General features: G+C 41.0%; 1 protein-coding gene across 11 annotated transcripts in view; it reads left to right on the top strand.

Annotated features, from left to right (window-relative positions):
* The window catches only part of LOC105148835 (uncharacterized), a 231,977-nt gene that overhangs the window by 79,954 nt on the left and 130,949 nt on the right, over nt 1-21,074 (top strand). For 9 of the 11 annotated variants that reach the window (XR_015547299.1, XM_087413068.1, XM_087413066.1 and 6 more), the window contains one exon: nt 13,559-13,639. The exons of the other annotated variants lie outside the window; for them this stretch is intronic. Coding sequence is in view for 8 of the 9 variants with exons in the window: in XM_087413068.1 (XP_087269194.1) it covers nt 13,559-13,639 (81 nt within the window). In the remaining variant the exon portion in view is untranslated. The remainder of the gene's footprint in view (nt 1-13,558; nt 13,640-21,074) is intronic. 11 annotated transcript variants of the gene reach the window in all.

Raw genomic sequence — 21,074 nt, 5'->3', positions numbered from 1 at the left:
TATATATAATATATATTCAATATTATGATGTTTTAATTTATTACGGTGAACGAAATTTAAAAAACAATTAAAAAATTTGCGCGAAGAGTTTCACTGAATGGTGTTACGGGATATATAAAATTGTACTAGTCGACAATTATCAAAGTTGATATCAGGGATCTATCGAAGTCAGTGAGTGACTAATTAGCGTCAATTGTCGTAAACATTAAGCGTCAGACATCTGTTAAGTTTTAATAATCTAGCTCTGTCACGGCTGCAGTGACGATTAAATGACAATCTCTCTTAATTAAAAGGGTCGCAACGTGCAAGAAGTCGTTTCTTTATTTGCGACAAGGGAAAAGAATCCGCGAATGGCCATCACAGCGTATCGTCTCGCTTATTATATTTCTCTTTACATTGCTACATTGTTCTTATTCGATCGAGCTGCATTTCTGCAGTTTTTGCGAATGTGTTCTGTGCAGGAGGACGATACGAAGGCAGTAGTAGCTTTGAAAAGAGAATTACAGTGACCAATCAAACTGACGTGAAATTGATTGAAAATTGATAATATTTTTTTCTATTTTTTTTTTTTTTTGTTACCTTTGAAAGATAATGACGAAAGGAAATTTTCAATATTCTGACACAAATCACTCGCATTTCTTAACTGCTGTGCGCATTTGTTCGCATGATTCGAGATTATTTTGTTTCATCTTTGCAATATGCACTTTAATTTGTACATCTTTTTACATTTACTCAATGCGATAAAATTATCTTATATAAAATTATCTTCCTTTTAAATCGATGCAGATCGATTGCATATCAATGTCTCCTCTTAAGAAGTACATACCTCTTATGAAGTCGCTCCTGGACAGGAAAAGAAAGAGAGAAGACGGGGCAGATGCTGCGGAGAGAGTCGAGTGAAGAGACTCTCTTCAGTCAGGGAGGGGAAAAAATGCGCATCTGCCGACTCGCGTTTATAACGACTACGGGTGTGATTATGTGCAATTACCGGGCGACCGCCTTTGTAGAGATCGATGAACGTCGTGTTTGGCGGAAGAACGAAGGAGTTAGCACGGAAGCTTGTGCAGAGAAGGAGACAGCAATCAACTGAAAGGTGGATGGAATTTGCGCGATGCAGAGTGGCTACGTCGTAAAGACCATGACGGTTAAAACATTTTAAGCACGTTGACCTTAATAACAGGTCTACGTTCGCCGCTGGTCCAACCACTAAACCAATCGGCAAGTCCTGTACAGAGAGAGAGAGAGAGAGAGAGAGAGGATTCCATCATCCCTTTTGTTCTTTTTATTCCTTTTCGACGACTGTCTCCCGCTTCGGTTATTCCTCCAGTCGTAAAAAAGGTATCAAAAATGCAACGTCTGCCGTTTGTATCCGCGCGCGTGATTTCCCGCAAAATCTGCCTCGCGTTTCGCTTTCGTAGAGAAATTTCGGCGGAACTCATTTTTGGAACTGTCACCGGATCCGTGTCTCATATTTATGGACGAAAATTAGACTCGGTCGAATATAGCCACCGGTTGAATTCGAAGAATATCGCGTTTCATCCATTGAGATTCCGTGGTAATTATAGACTTCATGGCTGTTTTAGCTGCACGTTAAGGAGCGAGAGAGAGAGAGCGAGAGATCATATACATGTGTTCCTATCTGTAGCGCGAAATCGAAATGTGACATTGATTAAAAATAATCCCTGTATATATTATTACAATAGATTCCGCCTTTCACAAATATCTTTTTCTTCAATGAATATTTAATGCAACTTTATTTCTGTCGACAGCAATCTCTTGACTCCAATTTTGATAACAAGCGCTTCAAAATTAACATTTTCTTTGAATATATTATTGATATAATATTTAGTTTCCCGAAAGTTTCTACTATTTGAAAATTTATTAATATATATTAACGTTTTTGTTCATCAAATTATCTAGAATGAAAAATTAATAAAAAGATAAATCCTCTATCGTTTTTAAAACATCAAGTCAAATCTTTCTATGTTTAACTTGTACCTAATTATATCCATTATTTATATTTCATGACATCTTTTATTAAAATATAGCAGTCTGTTTCAAAATAAATTCGTGATATTGAATGATTCATAAGAAAGAAAAAGAGAAAGTCATAATTATTTTCGCATTTATCCTCCGAGGTCTCTACAAGACCCTTCCTGAGAGTCTCGAATCCTACACGAGAGTATTGGCTGTAAAGGACTACCAGTTCTTCTGGAGCATCTCGTGAGCAGTCGAACATCTGTCGGAGTGGTTTCTTTGCTCTCGCAACGCCGAGAATGATGCGGTGCGGCGCGACAAGAATTGAGGGGGAAACAGCTCCTCGCTTTCTTCATTGCAGTCTGCAGTGGGGAAGATTAAAAGTTTTCTCTTCTTTTTTTATACGCGTCTATCTAGAAGAGATTCGCATCAAGCAAGACATGAGCATGGAAAACCTGTTGACCCTGTTTCTTGATTTTTCTCACTCTATTGATTTTGGGATGCTGCGGATTTGCAGCCGCAGTATATATACTGTTTCTTTTGCATTTAATGAAGATTTAAATATTTAATGTAGATCGTAAAACATGATTTAGATTTTCTTCTTGTTTTTCTCAATACTGAAAGATTGTGATTCTTATTAATAATATTCTTTATCTGACATTAGAAGAAAATTATGCATTCAAGAGGTTTAATCGGATGATGGATCAGAAAATGAGTAAAGTGATGTCCATGGGTTGGAGGATCAGATTTTCTTCCCTTTTGACGATCGATCACCGGCTAATGTCGTGATAGAAGAGATCAGGGACATAATGGCACCCAACGGACAGTTCGATAAGACATCGCTGCCTTACGGCAAGGTTTCGTGCACATGGTATATAGGTTCCCGTCTCACCTTTTTGCCCGTTGAGGTTACGACGAGCACGGTGGTGAGCTAATCCTATTGTAGGGGGTATAATTGGATCCGTCCACCCCTGTCCACTTCATTCCTTTCTCCCTCTTGTAACCCCTGTGCAGAACAATCTAGTCTGGTGCCAACTCGTCTTTCGCCAGAACTACTTAGCCCTTTGTCTAATCCTACTCTCGTCCCTCGTAACTTCGTTATACGACCTTTCGGCCGTGTATAAAAGGCCGCGCGTAGACATCTTGTTGAAAAATCAATTCCATTCGTCGAAAAAAAGCACCTTCTTGGACACATTTTTCTATGCCACCGAGTAATTCTATTGACGTAATATTATATTTCGGAATTCTTTGACATGGTTGACTATGTTTTTACAACACGATTAAAGGATTTGCTTCCATTAAAAAGATTTGACTGTCATAATATTTTTTCGACATTTCAAACCGGTTTTCATTGTGACCGGCAGTTTCCATGCGGCAATCTAATATTGCTCCAATAATTTAAAGCATTATTATTTTATTTATTGATATTGAAATTTCACACTTTTATAATTATTAAGTTAAAAATGTAAAATATTTTATTATACTTGACATTTATAATATCACAGTATTTACTATAATTATTTTCTTAGTTAATTAATTATTTAATTGAGAGGCATGTGGTGACTCTAGGCTATTGATAAATTTAAATATATTTAGGTTTAATGGTCGATGGTTGTTCGATTCATAATGTCCTAACGAAATTAATTGTAAAAATATCCCGTTAATTTAAACTCGAAACCCTACCGTATCTTATTGTCGGGATTATTGTCTATGTAATTTAACGATAGGCATCGTACAATTTACGATTATTACATTGACACGAAAATCCCTTAATTTCCTTACTTTCAACACCAGACTCCGTTACTCCTTATGCTTTGTGCATCTCCCAAGACCGCCCACGGTGTTTGAGATCCACCATAATGGACGGATTATCTAATGAGGATGCTTATAACCCAAGCAGCATTCAATTCCACACACCGTAAAGATAGTTTAATCCGCTTCCTTATACTGTATCTGATTTATCTATAATATCGCGTGACTACTTTCACAGCTTATATTATTATGTTTGTACAATTTTCCAATTACTATATTTCAAGTAAATATTTCCTATCGAGATTTTTTTTAATGCACTTTTTTCTCACAGGGCGTATGAAAAAATATTTAGATAGCAATTTCTTATTATTTTACTCGTTTATTTTCCGATGAAAGATTTCAAATCAAATTAGAATAATTTATTTAATGGATTGAGAAAAAGACTGACGTGAAACACGCTTCTGAGTTATTTGTGATGGTAGTTTAATCTGCGTATCGACGTAATCGATAATTTGCTGTATGAATACGTACAGGTTGAATGAAGTGATTATAATTTCTGTCTTATACACATTCTTAATCTTCTAGTTATATCGCAATTTGATTGACTTTAATCGATAATTACAGGCAGCTCTCTCGCGATCGTAGCGTTCCCCCCCCCCCTCCTCCCCCCCAATAGGACAGGGAAAGCTATCGATTGATTCGGATAACGTCAGATTATCATACTAATATTGAGGGGCGAACGAACGTACGATCAGCCGCAGGCTCGCGCGTTTACGTATAAATTATTCGTCACTGCTATAATTATTTATACATCGACCGTGCGTGTCGCTTCCACGAAGCCTGATTTGAATATTTCGAAAGTGGTCTTTCGTTTAGACACCGTAGATACCTAGTTATTAAAGCTACACGTTTGCCCGTCGCGGGCATAAAAAAGGGGTTAACACGCGGAATAAATTACAGAGCACACGTGGATCTTTGTATCCGCTATGTAAAGAATTTAAATTGTTCCATTGCAAACGTGCAGCGGCTTTCGCAATTGAAATCCGTTACGACATTTAACGTGAAATGACCAGCGGCGATTAAATTCTCAACTGACTTTTTTTTTTATATTTACACATTTATTTGTTATTCGGGGTATCGAGCGGAAAGTTGATAAAACATGATGATGATCTTATTTTAGTATGATTGAATATCTCACGATTTATCTCGCAATTGTTTTATTTTACAGCGTTATTGTGCCCCTCAGATCGATATTTCTCGATAATTATTCGGAGAGTTGTTTATAGTCAGTGTTGGTGGTGAATGGAATTAGTTTAATGAAAAATCTAAAGGAGCGAAATGTGTCTCGAGAATATTCGCATGCGTGGGACGTTTGCCAATCTTATTTTCATTTACTTCGTATTAATTAATTAAATATTCACGGTTAGCGGATTGGTGTATAACTAGTTGTTATGGTTTTGCTATTTATCACCACAAATGTAAAAATTTTTTTACACGATAAAATCGAATGTTAAAATTTGTAGCGATAAGATTGCCAAATGTTTTTCACATTTCTGTTATCAACGACCAAGATCGCTATTCATTAACGCAGGATAATCTCGATAGCAGTTTACAACCGTGCTCGTAAAACGAGCAGGGTTATGTTATGCCTTGCACGTAAAGTATTAATCTAATAATACAAATTTGTGTACATTGCATTCGAATTGCAAATTAAATACTGAGATGGGTTTCTCGCCCATCTCTTGCATAATTTACACTATTCGTGCAATCGTTATATATACATATTTCTACTTGACGTTATTATTGTAATTGGAACTAGTTTCGTAGCGCATATTATCGTGTCGCAATATCGACAGTAAAATTAGCATCAGACCCTCATTATTTTAATGTACTGTACGTAAACTTAATCGCCCGTACTATCGTACACTATCGTATCATATTTTAAAGCATATGTATATACGTGCTTTCAAATAAAATCAAAACTACATACGTTGGAGAAAATAGAAACCGTTACGTCATTCCTGTGGCGTTCATTTTATGAACAAAATGAGAATAAACGTACGGGGGGAGGGGAGGGGGGGGGGGAACGGCGGCTCTACCCGGTCTTGGACAAAAATGGGATGTAATAGCTCGCGATGCCTATCTTCATGAGCCAAGGCGGTCGTTTGTATTAATTAGCCAAGAGCTCACTCGATTTCTTAACTCAGTCGAGATTGCCGCTAAATGGACTATGTTAAACGCATCTCGTTACAGGACAAGCAACATGAAGATTTTCTACAATCGTGAATCTACTCGAATATCACTGAACGTTTGCGTATTAATCTTTTTTTTTTTTTACAACATCCAGATATTAAGTAATAATTCTAAGTAATAATAATAATATTAAATGCATGCGAAGTGGCAAAAAAGAGAGGAACGGGAGTAAAATTTCTTTCTTTTCCTCTTAAAAACAGAAACGCAATTCTCATTTTGTTATATTTATTATGTGCAATGTCAGTTACATATTACGACATTACCCCGACGTTTTGCAATAAAGTAAAAAAGAATTGACAAATTAACATAAGCGAACGGTAATATCTCGTAAGGACGTCTAAATGGAAAATCCATTGCGAGAGGCTTAATTGCTGTTCTGCGGATTAACATATGTGTACGCGCGCGCGCGCGCGTGTGTGTGTGTGTGTGTGTGTGTGTGTGTCAGAAAACGCGAAGGCTACTGCATCGCGTTTTTATTACTGTTATTTGTCTGTCCAGTGTAATCTCGGGGCAATGCGGCCCCGAAGGATTAAATTCAGGTTGGCTCCTCACTCACAAGGTCAGACTTATTCTGTACTGTCGCTCTTACATCCATTTAAGCCTGCCAGTTTCAAGCAGTGGTTCTCATCGCAACCGCGGTATCAAAGTGATCGTACAAATTAAAATGATAATACGCAGCTTTGTGGATTTCTATTAATTCTCTTCATAGAGTTCATCATATGATAGTACACAAAATGAATTTTTAAGAGATGTACGTCAACTGACTATGTGTAGTACAAGTAACTCTCTAAATAGGAGGAGATAGTGCTAAATAATAACACGAAGTGAAATTGATTATTATTTCTGATAAAACTAGTTATTTTTCGTTCCCGAGGATTGATGACAGTTAAAGAAAGGAGGATGACCGGCGGCATGATCGTAAAAATAAGGGTTGGCTGCATAGAGGCGGCGATGCCTCGTTTCGATAAGGCGGCAAGAAGTTAGGGCGACTCTTGTCATTGGCCGTGCCGTCGTCGTCTTCGCGCTGCGGCCGTAGAAGATAACCTTGTCGGAGAAAGTTCCTTCATTAGCCGCGTAATTGCGTCGTTCTGGGTGAAGCGTGTGTACACCTTGAGGCGAAGACAACGCGATGCAGTGGTTCCTTGGTCGGGCGAGCGAGACGTCATCGTTGCACGGAAAGAGAAACTTTAAACGAGCTCCGGCGGCGGCGGTGGCGGCGGCGGCGGCGGCGTCTCCTCGCAAGTCGCCGTTTAATAACGCACGCAATTACGCTGCAATTTACTTTTCGTATTTGCCGTAATGCAGGAAAATCGCGACCAGCTTGTCGGATGTGTATGTTTCGCGCGGTACAGCACGTCGGCTACGCCTTCCGCTCGGTAAATGCAATTAGCGAGACTATTTTTATCTTCTGCACGCCAAGAGCAATTTAGGCTCGCTCTTTCGCAGCGCGAAAATATAAATTTTTAACGTGACTCATTAAAATAGTAATTTAATCACTCGAGTTGTATGCTCGTAAGCATCCTCGGAATTTCTGCGCCGAAACACTTTCGGTGGTCCGACATTTTTCTACGGTTGAAAACGAGAGTAACATGACGACATAATTTTATTGTTGTAATCTTTATGGAAAAGTGCTTGCTTTCGCGATGAGATTATAAACGACAGTTATGTAAGAATATCAGAATATCATGACGAGAAAATTTAGAATCATGCCACGGGACAATAACTGAAAATCCGTGAAACAACTCGATTTCACGGAAGTCGAAATTTTTATTTTCGCGATATTGGAGATTCTTGCGCTCAATGGTTTACTATTTTACCTCCGGTTACACGCTTTATTTTTATTTCGTATACGCGGCAGAGAATAGAAGTTTCGTTTTATAACTTTTCCGATATAGAACGGTGTGCCAATCTGCGAGGATAAAATGTTTTTAATTTCAATCTCGTTACTACGGAATGGAAAATTGCTTTTGATAAGTGATCGTATGCAAACGGTCGACAAAGTAGCAAAAATATTTACGGAATCTTCAGAAATGGTTGTGTACCATCTATTCTCTATTATAAGAGACGCAGGTACAGATCACAATGAAATTATCTTGATGCGCGGCCGTGAGTGGAAATTATTATCTCGGAAAGTATTCATTTCGTGTTTATTTGGTACGAGGCCAAGAAGATGTGGCTGCAAATATTTGCTTCCCGACATTTTTAAAATCTCTTAAATCTCTTACAGTTATTTTCCGTCTCACCGATGTGCTTTTATTCGCCGCAATTATTCTTTCACGCGTAGAGTGTAAACGAAACGATCCTCGTGCCAGATCTGATTTGGCAAAAAGTTAATGAACCTCGACGAGTGGAAAGGCACAGGTAGGAAAGTCGTCGATCCACGGGTGCTCGAGAAACGGGCGTTGAAAAATTGTAATCGATCGAAGGAGCGCATACTTACATATATATGTATACACGTACACATTCTCGCGCGGTCGATCGACGAAGATCGGCGATCCTTTTCTCGTGAGGACGACTCGGATAACTCGACGGGGATAACGTGGCGTAGACTTGGAACGCGGCCAGGAAGCAATACCTGGAAATCTGTAGACAACTCGATTTCGTTGTGTGTGAGAGAGAGAGAGAGAGAGAGAGATGGAGAGAGGAGCACGACGTCGAGAAACTTGTTTACCGCGCTGATAATGGTATTCCGGCCGGTGCATCGCCGGCGGTCGTGTTCCACCGACGCTGTTAATGGACTTACGACGAATCGCGGGGATTTACATGGCATTACAAACGCGTTTGCGACTAATCTCTCCTCGCTCGTGAGACCGGCCGGTCTCTGCCGTTGACAGTCCCGCTCGCCCCGCTCCTGCGCTCGCGCGTTACTCTATCTGCGGTCTCGGAAGCAATTTTCATCCAGATTAGCGGTTTCAGCCGTGTAACGTCATCCCCGATCAGCGCTGCCATAGAGATCTCGAGCACGATATTCCAGTTTAAAGTTTATTAATTTTTAGCAGAAGTGTCTCTCCGAGAGATAATGCGTGCGATGAGACGCAAGAGAGATGTCTTGACACGGAGACGTATAAATAATTACTTGCGCAACTTTACGAGGAAAGAATATCAAGTGGAATTCACACATCCAATATGAATATCCAATCTTGTTTTCGATCGATAACTTAACTTGGATTATGCCATTCGTACAGTTATTAAAAGTAATCATGGGAGAATGTGATATCATAATAACGTGAATGCGTGTATAAAATACATCGTGAATCACAATCTTTTTTCTTTTGACGTTTCTCATGAAACGAGTGATTTGAATTTGATGTATTCATTTTCTTGAGGCTTATAGGATTGCCATTACGCGAACGTAATTTCGCTTGTGACAAACGCGAATTTTCTTCGGGACGTTTATACATCCTATATTAGTTTAATCCTATATCACGTCTCGCGTATCTTATTCGAGGCACGTTCGAATCGATAAATTTTTCTGACGTAAACGCGACTTTCTTACAGGCGGGCATTAAGTTCGCCGCGTCGTTTATCTGATCCTAAACGACGTCGACGTCGTCTTGTATCACCGGGAGCGGTAGTTTCTACGATCGAGTAATTTGCTTGCATAATACGACGCCTACGCAACGCCCACGTATCGGCCGCGGGTTGAGAACCCTCGCGCTTCATACCAGCTATTAGTGATAATTTGTTAGATCGACGACGGGACACGATCAAATACAATTACGCGCACGAATGCGCGATAGCTTCACACGCACGTGGCGAAATCGTCGGAAAATTTTACCCCGTAACGAACGTTAGTTGTCTACGATGGCGAAACGCGTTAATCTAATCTAATGACTCACAGCGATAATTCTTAGAATCCGGCAACTGCTTTTGGCTCCATTCATCTCATGTAAGAGAAAGAATTATATTATTACATATATTGATATATATATACAAGTTAATGGGATTATGAATATAATCACGCGTCAGTGATTTTTAGGAAAATGAAATAATTGGACGATTGAAATTCAATGGATGGAATTGAACAGCGATGGAAATTTTTCAGATTTCCATGCGTGATATTTTTATCGCAGTGCAGGGCAGCAGTGGAATGAGTAGGTTCACTTTGTACGACGAGTAATGACTCTGTTACGGTGGAAATTACGACGAGGCTCTCTTCGCGCCGGTCGCGCAGCTGGCAAGAAATTATTTTCTTGCAACGCCTTCCACGAAGCCTGCGAGTCCTTTAAAGCTCTTAGGGCTTCATTCCCGAAGGCCGTAAGAGGAATCGTACGTACCTTTTGCGGCGCTTGTTCTCACTTAACGAGATGCGTGTTCTCGCGCTGGGGATATAACCGGCCGTGGTTTTCTTACGATCGGCCAACGTTGTTTTGCGACTGGCAAGGCCACGCGAGTCCATAGCACCGAAAAATGTTCGACAATAAAACGCACGACGCTCGAAGCCCGCCGACCATTAGGTACACCGTGACCATTTTTGTTCGTGTCGTTCGTTACGCGGCAAAATATTGCAGGATGGATCGAAATACGGAATAAACAGCCTTGTTTATTTGCAAAAGATACAGCGCATTGAGAAAAAAAAAAATGAAAGAGCAAAGGAGAATTACGCGTTTAATTAAGCGGAAAAAAGGATTGTGCGGTGCGCATTCAACAATTTTTTTTTTTTTTTTACAACCTTCGCTATTAAAGAAGCGAAATAATTTTTCAGAATATAACTTATCGCTGCGTTAGTTTTACTTCGTCTGCCTACATATTTCTTTTTATACCGAATGTGCCGTTATTATTTTTATTATTAGTATTATTACCGTTGTTATCGGTGTATCGTTATAACGATCCTAATTATGCACGTGCGGCACCGTATCGTACCATCGCGGACAGTTATTGTTAGCAACCGAAAATACAATCGAACGCTCCCATTAAACGTCAGCCAATTATCGTGATACCGTCTATTGTTACGCCGGATAAAGCGAATTTTCAATCGATAGCATGTGCTACCAGGCAGTAAGCCAATACAACGTGCAAGGTAAATCGTGCGCGGACTATCCAAATGGATTAAACTGCGCCGCGTATTGATCTTGAGCACTTGACATTGATTGTTCGAAGAGCAAATCGGGCCAATGATGCGAAACTTCCGTGGCATCGCGGCATCCGGAGGGCGACGAACAAGGGATCGGGGATCTCTTATTTTCCGCATAAAGGGGAAAGGAGACGCGGTTGCAGTCGGTCGAGTTCGCGTTTATCGCGCTTTTTCACGAGGACGACAAAGTTTGAATATTCAACGGTTTCGCGATGGGGGAATTTCGAATGAGAGTCGGAGGAAAAGGATAGATCCTCGAGAGGAAACGCGCCTCGGTATACCGACTAAGGGGACTAAGGGGATAAACCTGGCTGAATCTGGTATACATCCCCCAGTTTAGCAATTAGCATCTTGTATTTCAGATCCGGTGTTTCCCCGCTGCGGTCGCGAATTCGCGGGAAGAAAATGGACCAAGTCACGATGTTGCTCTGTAACCTTATCTCCGAAGTCTATCCCCATCGTCAGACGACGTATAAATGTTATTGCATTCGCGCGCGAGCTCCCAAACAACCGACTAACTAACCAACCATCCAAGCAAGCAACCATCCAAGGAACCAACCGCTCTCGACTCCCGACCGTAATTTAATGGAATTATTCGACAGAGTTACACGCTGTTTTATGCTCGCGTTGAAGGCGCCTGCTCGTGCTCGCACCACCGGCACGCCGCGCCGGCATAAATATGTATATGCAAATGCAATGGGGAATAAAGTGAAGAAAATATGGAATGATAACGCGACGTGTGTTCGCAAATTGTGTCAGCGCGCCTGGAGAATCACACGTTTTTCGATAACTCGTCGTTCGCCTTGGTTATCATTTTTTTTTTCCACTTCGGCTATCATTTGTTTCCTCTGGGATTATTCAATGTTGCAATGTAAACAATGGGATATTTTCGATAATGGATTTATGAACTGGAATACATAAATGAATAAAATATTCGAATTCTGATTTGCATCTAGATTTATTATTCGACATCTCTGTCTGTGCTTTTAGTGTCAGATTATTTTTAGAGAGAATTATATTCCTAAATTGAAATACTTTTCTCTCAGGAATAAAGCGGTTTTATTCTCGCAATTCGGTGAAACGCTTTTCACATCCTCGCGTACCTTCATTTCTACGTAATAGACCGAACGTGGCATTCCCGCTATTCTCTCCCGCGTTCAGAATTTTAGGGGATACATTTATCGGGGCAATACGCTCGGCTGGTCTGGGGCTCATTACACGCTCAGTCACTTTTTACAGTCCGATGGAAACGCCGTGCACGATTGGAAAACCAATATCGTCGTCGAAAAGCCGTGACATTTTACCTGCCGCGTTAGAATCGATTCTCCGCCATGCAAACGCACGTCCTTTCGACACGCTCGCGTTCGGAAATACCGACGTAGACAAAACTCGATCTGGGAGAGAGAGAGAGAGAGAGAGAGGATGGAAAAAGGTGGCTTCAGCTTTCCGACGCGATCCACGGCCTCATTTTCATGAATTCGGAATTACACGTGGCGATGTCACGGGCATTCATGTCGCACATGGTACACCCCCAGACACCCTCTCGCGCGCGTATACGAACACGTGGAGCTCCCAGCAGTAACAGTCGGTTGCTGGAAGCCAGAAGCACGAGTCCCTTCAAAGTCCCTTTTAGCTTTCGGTGCTTTCGGTGCTTTCGGTGCTTTCGGTGCTTTCAACGCTTTTTCCGCGGAAGCTCGCTCGCCTACTCAAATATTAAAATAAGCGAGCGAGAGAAGCGGAAACGCGCGCGCGCGCGGGCTTACAAAAGAGATTTTCCACTTTGCCATGGTAGAGCAAACCCGCTGAAACTTGGATGGAGAAGTGAAGGAAAAATACATCAAGGGATATACATTGAGATGCTTGTTCACGCCTTCTCTCCCTTCCAGACAAGTTCCTCCCTCGTCTTCTCTTCGCTTCCGGTATGAGATATACTTATGTCGCCGATGCAGGAAAGTGTCGATATGCTTTCGATTGTGCTGATCGAGATCCTTGATCTGGTAGAGGATGAAAGAGACGCACAAGAGCCACTAATGGGAAACTGCTAGAATCGAGCGTTATGTGATTACTGCTTATTGTACGGCATATCGCGGAATCTGAATTGCGAATTATATGATACGTTTAGCATTTTATCTCATTTCATATCGAGTTCTTATTATACTCGATTAAAGTTATGCAATAATCTTGATGGAAGAAAGATGAAAAATGTATGAAGCAAAAACATAAAAAGACAAACACCGAAAAAATAAGGAGAAAAAATATCTATATCTGTTTTAGAATTATTAGTATCTTTTTTTTTTTCCACGTAAATTGTTATTATCACTGTTATTACGTTTCAGAAAATGAAACGACGGTTTTATCTCAGATTCTTATTTATACGCAAATGATTACAATGCGTTTTGCATTCGCTATTGTAATTACTGACTCGAGAAAAAAGATGCAAAAGAAGCTCGTTGCGTGCGTTACGGACAGATCATTTGATCCTTGATTTTTCTTTTGTTACAGGTACGTTCGCTGCATTTTTCTATCAACTGGTATGCCGCAACTGACTGTTCTGCGATCGTGCATTATTTCTATTTTGATCACGTATGTATCTTCGTGTACACTGACATCGATATTAATAATGAATGAAGTCGCCGCGCATATACCGCTTTGTTCCGTCCGTTGAAAATTCTCGCACACGTCATCCCCATATCAGTTATATTAATTCTACGTCATATTTTGTCCGCACAAATTAGCATGCGTATCTTGCATTCTTGTATCGCGACGTTTCTAATATAATCGTATTTTCTCACGCTTCTAAAAGGAGTTTCACTATCGCGTAATCTCACTTTATTCGAGCCGTGCTTTGAAATCACTCGCTTGTTCAAAACAATTAGCTTCCATGAAGACAGATTAAATTAGTGGCACACGCAGAAGAAATATAAGCAGTAAGCAAATTAATATTTTTTATTTCGTATTGCTTTTTATTTTTTTTTTATTGTATATTTACGTTCTTGATCGTGACTGGCCGACTCGTTTATTGTTTACGTCTTACCGTTTACGTTTTTCTATGCGCCGCTAATTTTATTGTTCACCACGACGCGCCTTTCGACTTATTGAATTTCTCGATTGCACGCGCAAGGTCGTTCGTGAAGATCAGATGACGTTAACCGAAGGATTGTCTATCAGAAGAATAAAGTTTACCATCGTGGATCGTCGGGGCTCGTCTTGAATCATTTATCAGTTCGCCGTGCGTCGTTTCATCCTTCGTGTGCGCTTATTTTCGGCGGTAAGCTTTTTCGCGCGAGTGTCGAGTTGAATTACAGTCGGCGGAAAGTAAGCAGGTGGGACACAGTAGAAGACATTGTGAGGTGGATGACCCAGGTGGATGGAGGTTAAGAAGCGAGATAGGAAGATTATAAGCGTCGCGTTTCATTTGCCGCCCTTTTCCTCGCGTGGAGGAGCAAGCTTTTTACTCTCGGATCTCGACTCTTACGGTAATATCCGTAACGATGTCTCTTCCCGGTGCCTCATGCAGCCCCATTGCAGCGCCCGTCGTTAAACAGATCGACTGTAAAAAAAAAAGGGGTGATTCCGCTTAAATTGGAGTTCGCAAGAATTAAGATAAAGCGTGCATATAGCGAGACAAAACTCCCGTTGTCATTATTCGCGAAGATTTTCGCGTATAGAACGGCGGATAATAAAAAGCGCGATTTATTCTATCATTTTCTCAATCGGTACTTACATCCGGAAATTGTTTTACGGTATATCCATTCACAGGAAATATATTATTGATTATCTATAAAAATGTACATTCGCGGCGAAACAAGAAAATTGAAGCAACTATAATACTGTATTTTATTGAGTTACATTTCTCTACCGATTGATGTGAGACTACATATCGTCACTGTCCTTATCTATCTGTATCCCTATCTGTTTACCCACTCGGAATCGTTGGCGGTCGTCGCAATGCCGTCTCGCACGGAGAGAGAGAGACATCGTTTTTCCAGAGGGTGTTGGCACGCCGTTGGTTCGCCTCCCGTGCTGGAAAACAAATCATCGTCGGAGCACCAAAAATATTTATCCGTCCTCGCTGCACGCGACATCCCTCGTTTGGTAAACATCTAAATCGGCCAAATAAACGTCAGCGGAAACATAACGCCCTGTACTAGTTATAGCGTGCCGCTACAGAATTGTCTTCTCCGGTTACGGAAAGTTTTTATCTCGAATTTTTCGTTCGATCAAGCGAGACGTTATCCTGACATTATCTCTTTCGATAAGTCTTGAAATATCTTGGATAATTTGTGAGAGAGAGAAAGAGAGAGAAGGAAGGATACAAATATTTCATAATTAATTTAGAATTGTTTTCACAAGATAGAAATAAGCTAATAATTTAAAAAACAATGTTATTACGCTTTTTTATTATTAAATCTGCTATCGGTAAAAAATAATATAAAATATTAATTAACTAATTTTGGATAACTGAATATTTAAAAAATGTGTAGTTATCGAATTTCATAAAACACCTTGTAATGTATCTCGTTATTTCTGACTTTAATCCTGAATCATATAATATTACGCAATCTCGTCATGATTATAATCGAGATGCATGGATGTCACTTATTTAACAAATGCTGAAACCTTCTTTGAAGAAGATTTTTACGCGAATCTCCCCCCCCCGGTTGGTTTTTATTTTAAGCAAGGTAGGAAAAATACTTAATGCACGTTTCACGCGCTCCTTTTTAAGAAGCGCTTTTATTCCGACTCCCTTCGCGACCGAGCGAGCGTCCCTCGTGTTTGCCCGTCTTTTGTCGGCGATTCTTCTCCGAGGGAATGAGGAAGGGGATGGGCACCGAAAGGGGCGAGTCTTCCGGATCGCAGCCAACGGTCGCGAAAGCTTTTATGAAAGCTTTCCTGTTTTTGTGTTTACGCGCGAGAAGAGGAGATCGCGCTCGTGCAGAAAGGCCTGGCTCGCACGCCATGGGGATGCCATAGAGATACGCCAACCGTTATCTGCGGCAGTAAATACGAGGATTATCTAGCCTGTTCCGAATGACGACGGTGTCGGTGCTGCAGGACGGGAGGGCACTTACAGAAGGGCTCCTGATAGAAGGCTAAGTGCATTTGGCCAGCTTCCAGCCGAACGACGAACCGTGCGCGCCGCTTTTCTAAGCGGGAAATCACCGTGGCGAACCCTCTCGCCTCGTTTCGCCTCATCTCGCGTCGGTACGCCCTGCACGTCACCTGCCCTCTTTCTTCCTCTTCTCGACCCGCCGATTTCACTCTCTTGTCCATCCTTAGGACGCAGTGGTACTCATTCGGACTTTTTTTTTGAAAATAATTTCTATGTCACGTTGCATCATATTATAAACAGAAAAATACCATCTTACATATTCATTTATTTCAGTACAAATATTTGCTATAAAAAATAACACTATTCAATGGAAACGAGCCTTAATACATTTTGAAAGGAATATTTTTTATCTTGTCAGAAATAATAACGTTACATCCCGAATATCGATTTGACAGCCTTTAAGCAAATAGCATGTGGAGAATGTACAAGAATTTTCCAATTTCCCAGCTTGTAGTTTTAAAATTTATTTAGGACAGTTTAAACTGATACTCATCGATATTGAGGTTCTTCGAAAATTCTGTTGTCTTAAGTGGTAGCGATAACGTGTTTGATAATCGAGAGATACGTTTGAGATTCTTAAACTCGATGAAAGAAAGATTGAAAGCCACTGTTCTGAGACATCGTAGGAGAGTCTTTCTAGCGTTCAATTCCCTCGAAGTTTCCCCCGGTCTCTGCCGTCATCCCCTAAGCTAAGGTTCAAACTCCGCTCGTTGTCTGTCCGCGATGGTAAAGGTTTCTGCAAATCGTGTTGGAGCTTTCGTATAAACGTTTGCCGTAAGGGAAACCTGATAGAATTCTTGACGATGTTTCTGCGCGATGTCTGGCGCGGTGATTGGGAACACAATGTTCACAATTCGCACGACCGTTCGCGCAATTGCAAATTGACAACGTATGACATAGGTTTCGAGAAATTACGAATCTTTTGTGACGCTGACGCCTTTATCTCGTTGCCCATGTCTATCTATAGGTGTAATTGGCTTTTGCGACAGCGATGATAAAACTTGTATTTTATTTTGGGTTACGGACTCTCGCGCGCTTTTGTTTCGGTGCTTTATAGTCTGGAGGATAGCTGGTTCGGTATGGTGTATGGAACGTCTTGTAAAAACCACTTGAGTGGCGGAACGTGAAGGCGCACCGCCAAGGGATGCGAAAAAGCTTGCTGAGACACATTAGTCTCGGCGAGGGTCAACGAGTGAAAATAAATGGCCCATTACTTGGTCGTGAGGGTACCTTTACCACGATGTCCCTGGTATACTACGTCTCATCGCCGCGCCACGTTTTCCTCTCTCACCTCTTGCGTCCTCTCCGATCTTGGAATTTAACGGACCGACGATATACGAGCTAACATCGAGAATAATAGAACGTAAATACTGCGATAAAACGATAGGACCTGTTACGTCGTTCTCATCTAGCCGCGCACGGATCGTAAATTAAAGTCCCGCGCGACGGAGGAGCGTCTGTTATCAAGAAAAATACATAAGAAATTAATTAGTGAAAGAAAATAGTTTGAGGTAATTTAATTGTTAATGCATAAAACGCGCATTAAAAAGTTAAACAATTATAAAAATTTTAAAAATTCTCGAGCGTCGACGATGTAAAATTTTGGATGCTAATCCAAAATTCTTATGGATTATTCTATCTGACTTAAATTAGAACTTAAATTTAGAAACTTGAGTGTAAATATTCACGTATTTCAAGAGAAAGTGAATTTATTAATATCAATTCAAAGTGTTATGAAACGTATTTAAGAAGTCTCAGTTACGTTTCTTCTACGAATTACAAATGATTCTTGATTTTCTTGATATCATAATGCCGAAATGTAGTCGTTCCAACTACGTCCATCTTGCGATTCGTTATAGTTTGTGCGGAAATCGTGCACCTGCTCAGCGAACACGCATCAGCCGGCTAAAACATGGGCCAAATAAAAATCGCGCTAGTCGTGCCCGTGGGCCAGCAGCCGACAGAAATTAATTGGCGACGTGAACAGACGCGTGCCCGGAATCACTTTCGCGAGGCTTTTTCTCAACGACGGGATATCTGATCATGAATCGATGCAGCCAAAGTGGTCCAACCGGTAGCCTCCGCCCCGCCGACCGGATTTTCAAACTCGACCATGGCGATAGTTTTTAAACCGATATCCGCTATCGCATATCGGAAGAAATTTAGTTCAAGGTCTGATTCCCCTCTCGAATATCAGCACCTTGAAAAGAGTGTTACTGGTAAAAAAAAAATCATAAAAAATCATTTCGAACGAAGGATCAAATTATAAGTAAGAATTAAAGATTACAGATGTATCAGTTTATTTTTTCGACTAATGGCACAAATAAGTGCTCTATTAGTATAAATAAATACATGATTTAGAATAATAATAAGCATTATTATTTTGAACAATGTTTCATTCGACACTGTGACGAATGGAACGACTTTGAATTAGCGAGATATTAAAATATTCATGACTGCAGAACGGTTCGTGAACGGTGCAACTGGTCACGGTGGCTTTAATAATCATCGCTAGAGGTACTTATATTTCGCAGCGCGAAGGGAGCGTAAACTCATCACGAGCTCTTATCTCGCGCGGAGTGCTGACGAAATCAATGCCTCGTGGGTGACTTTCAAGTTCTCGTTCATAACCCCCCCCCCCTCGCCCCCCCGAGTAGCGAGAATGAGCACGAGCGCGACGAAGGGAGTCGGAAGGGCGTGGGCGGATAGGCCTTGTCGCTATACCTTAATTACGTTAGTCACATTATGCGACGTTTCTCCCTTGTTTCGTGAGTCGCCGCCATGAGACCCCCTGGGTAAACGATGCCGGCGTTAACGTCGGTATAAAGCCACCCCAAACCCGATCGACTTGCGTAAGGGCTGTACGACATCGACGTCAGTACGACATCGGCGCCATCATTTTCCCTTCGCCCATTTCTTTTCTTCCGCCTTCTCTGTGCTTCTTTTTTATCGCACGGTATCAATTTAATTCGGTCAGGTGCGACGTTAATTCCGCAATGAGTTCATCGCCCGCGTGCGTGCTTCGTGCGTAATTTAGAATGATCGGAGTGTGAAGGGTGTTGGGTGCTCCGGAACACGCGAATAATAATCCAGCTTTGCATAAATGATTAGACAGAAGGAGTTTTAGAACAAGTATGAACCGAACTGTAATTTGTAAGGGCCACTTTAAATACGAGCTTAAAGATGTTGGTTGTTTCATTTTTATCATGTTTTAAATTTATACTATAATCTACTATGATTTCTAATTAATTATTAAAACACGCTGGAACACGCGATGCTGACATTTAGATATAATTAACTTGTATAATTTATTGGTGACGGTTGATGTTCAGTATCAATAATACCGTCGTTGATGATTCTGCTGAAAGATGTCGATAAAAGCTAAATACGAATTCTTGATTTAATTATAAATCTTGCTAAATTCGACGAAGAGACAAATGTCTGAGTATTAAATATTTAAAGGTGCACGAACTCCATCAATTCAACTACTAGAGATCAAATAAGCTCTTGTATGCTAAGTCAGATTAAAATAACATAGTCTTGTTGCATGATAATTTTAAAGATGTATAGCTCGGCCGCGTATCGACCTCTGTCGACAACTTTGCCCTTTTTCCTCTTTCTCTCTCTCTTTCTCTGAGCCTCTTCTCACGCCACTTCCTTTGATCGTCCTCTCGCCTCCTTTTATCGTTCGGCGTTAATTTAATTCGGCCAGGTGCGACGTTAATTTCGTGGAGAGTTCAGTAACCGCATGGTGGCTTCGAACACGATACAACGCCAGTGGCGTAGATAAAATATTTTTGCCTTTGGAATTTCAGTCGAAATGAAGTTTTTGGAATGAAGAATGTGTGCACGATTATATATAATTTTCATTACGTATTTTATCTTAATTCTTCGCCGGCAACACGACTCTTTTCCAAGCAGTAGGAGTCTTTGCGGAACGAAGTAAATTTTTTATTATTCCTGATTATATAAAAATCTGAAAACAAATCCGATGCACTTGTCCAAAGCTGTGACAACGATCGTTTTTACGATCGTAGAAGTCAGATTGTATTTTATTTCTTTTTTCACAGAATTCATCTATCAAGATTTACAATTAAAATTTCGAAAATTTGAAAATTTGCAACTAGTTCTTTCTTCAATTATTTCAACAGTTTTTCTTTTTAATCTTATTTGGAATGTGCAAGATTTTTATTCGGATCGATTTAGAAATCGCTAGAAAAGTTTATCTACCTCTTTCCCGATCGCTCTAGATCGGTCTTTGCGTTCACGTGACGTCGCAAAGCAACGTTCGACAAGAGAACCCTCTCGACAAAGAGAGGCGGTGGATAGGAAAAGAAGACGAAGAGAGGAGGACGATGTAGAGGATACCGGCGTACATGTAAGTGGCAAGGCTTCGTGCATGCCAATCGTAGGCCGTATATCTCTTGGCACTTAGGACGATCGTATCTCGGTCGAACGGAGGGCGCGCTTGTACAGCAACGAATAGCCAGAACGGGCGGCCGCCCGTTTGGAAACAGGACGTTCGGTTTTATCCCATCCACGGTATCGTATCGTCGGATACAAATTGTGCTTTTAACTCGCGATGATTGACGACATCGAGAAAAGCGTGCGCGCGGATTACTCATTCGATCCGTCGTTCGTCATCCTCGTTTGCATTCGAGTACGGCAGTCTCTGCTTGTGTCGCGCCTGATACGAAATTAGGCGAATTACAAATTCCAACTTGCGAGAATTTCCGTTGAATTTGTCCGTCGTCTCGCGCGTGTTTTTCGGCCACGCAGCTTGAAATAGATTGTGTTTTCTGCACGCCACACGGAAAGCCGTGCCGCGGTTCAACTCAAGGGCTGAAGGGCCAGGCCAAGGACACCCGGGCCCTTTAATTAACGATTATAGACTCCCACGGTCAT

The sequence above is a fragment of the Acromyrmex echinatior genome, chromosome 14 (assembly GCF_024713525.1).
Source record: "Acromyrmex echinatior isolate Ae372 chromosome 14, ASM2471352v2, whole genome shotgun sequence".
Lineage (NCBI taxonomy): Eukaryota > Metazoa > Arthropoda > Insecta > Hymenoptera > Formicidae > Acromyrmex > Acromyrmex echinatior.
This window is presented reverse-complemented; position numbering and strand designations above follow the sequence as displayed.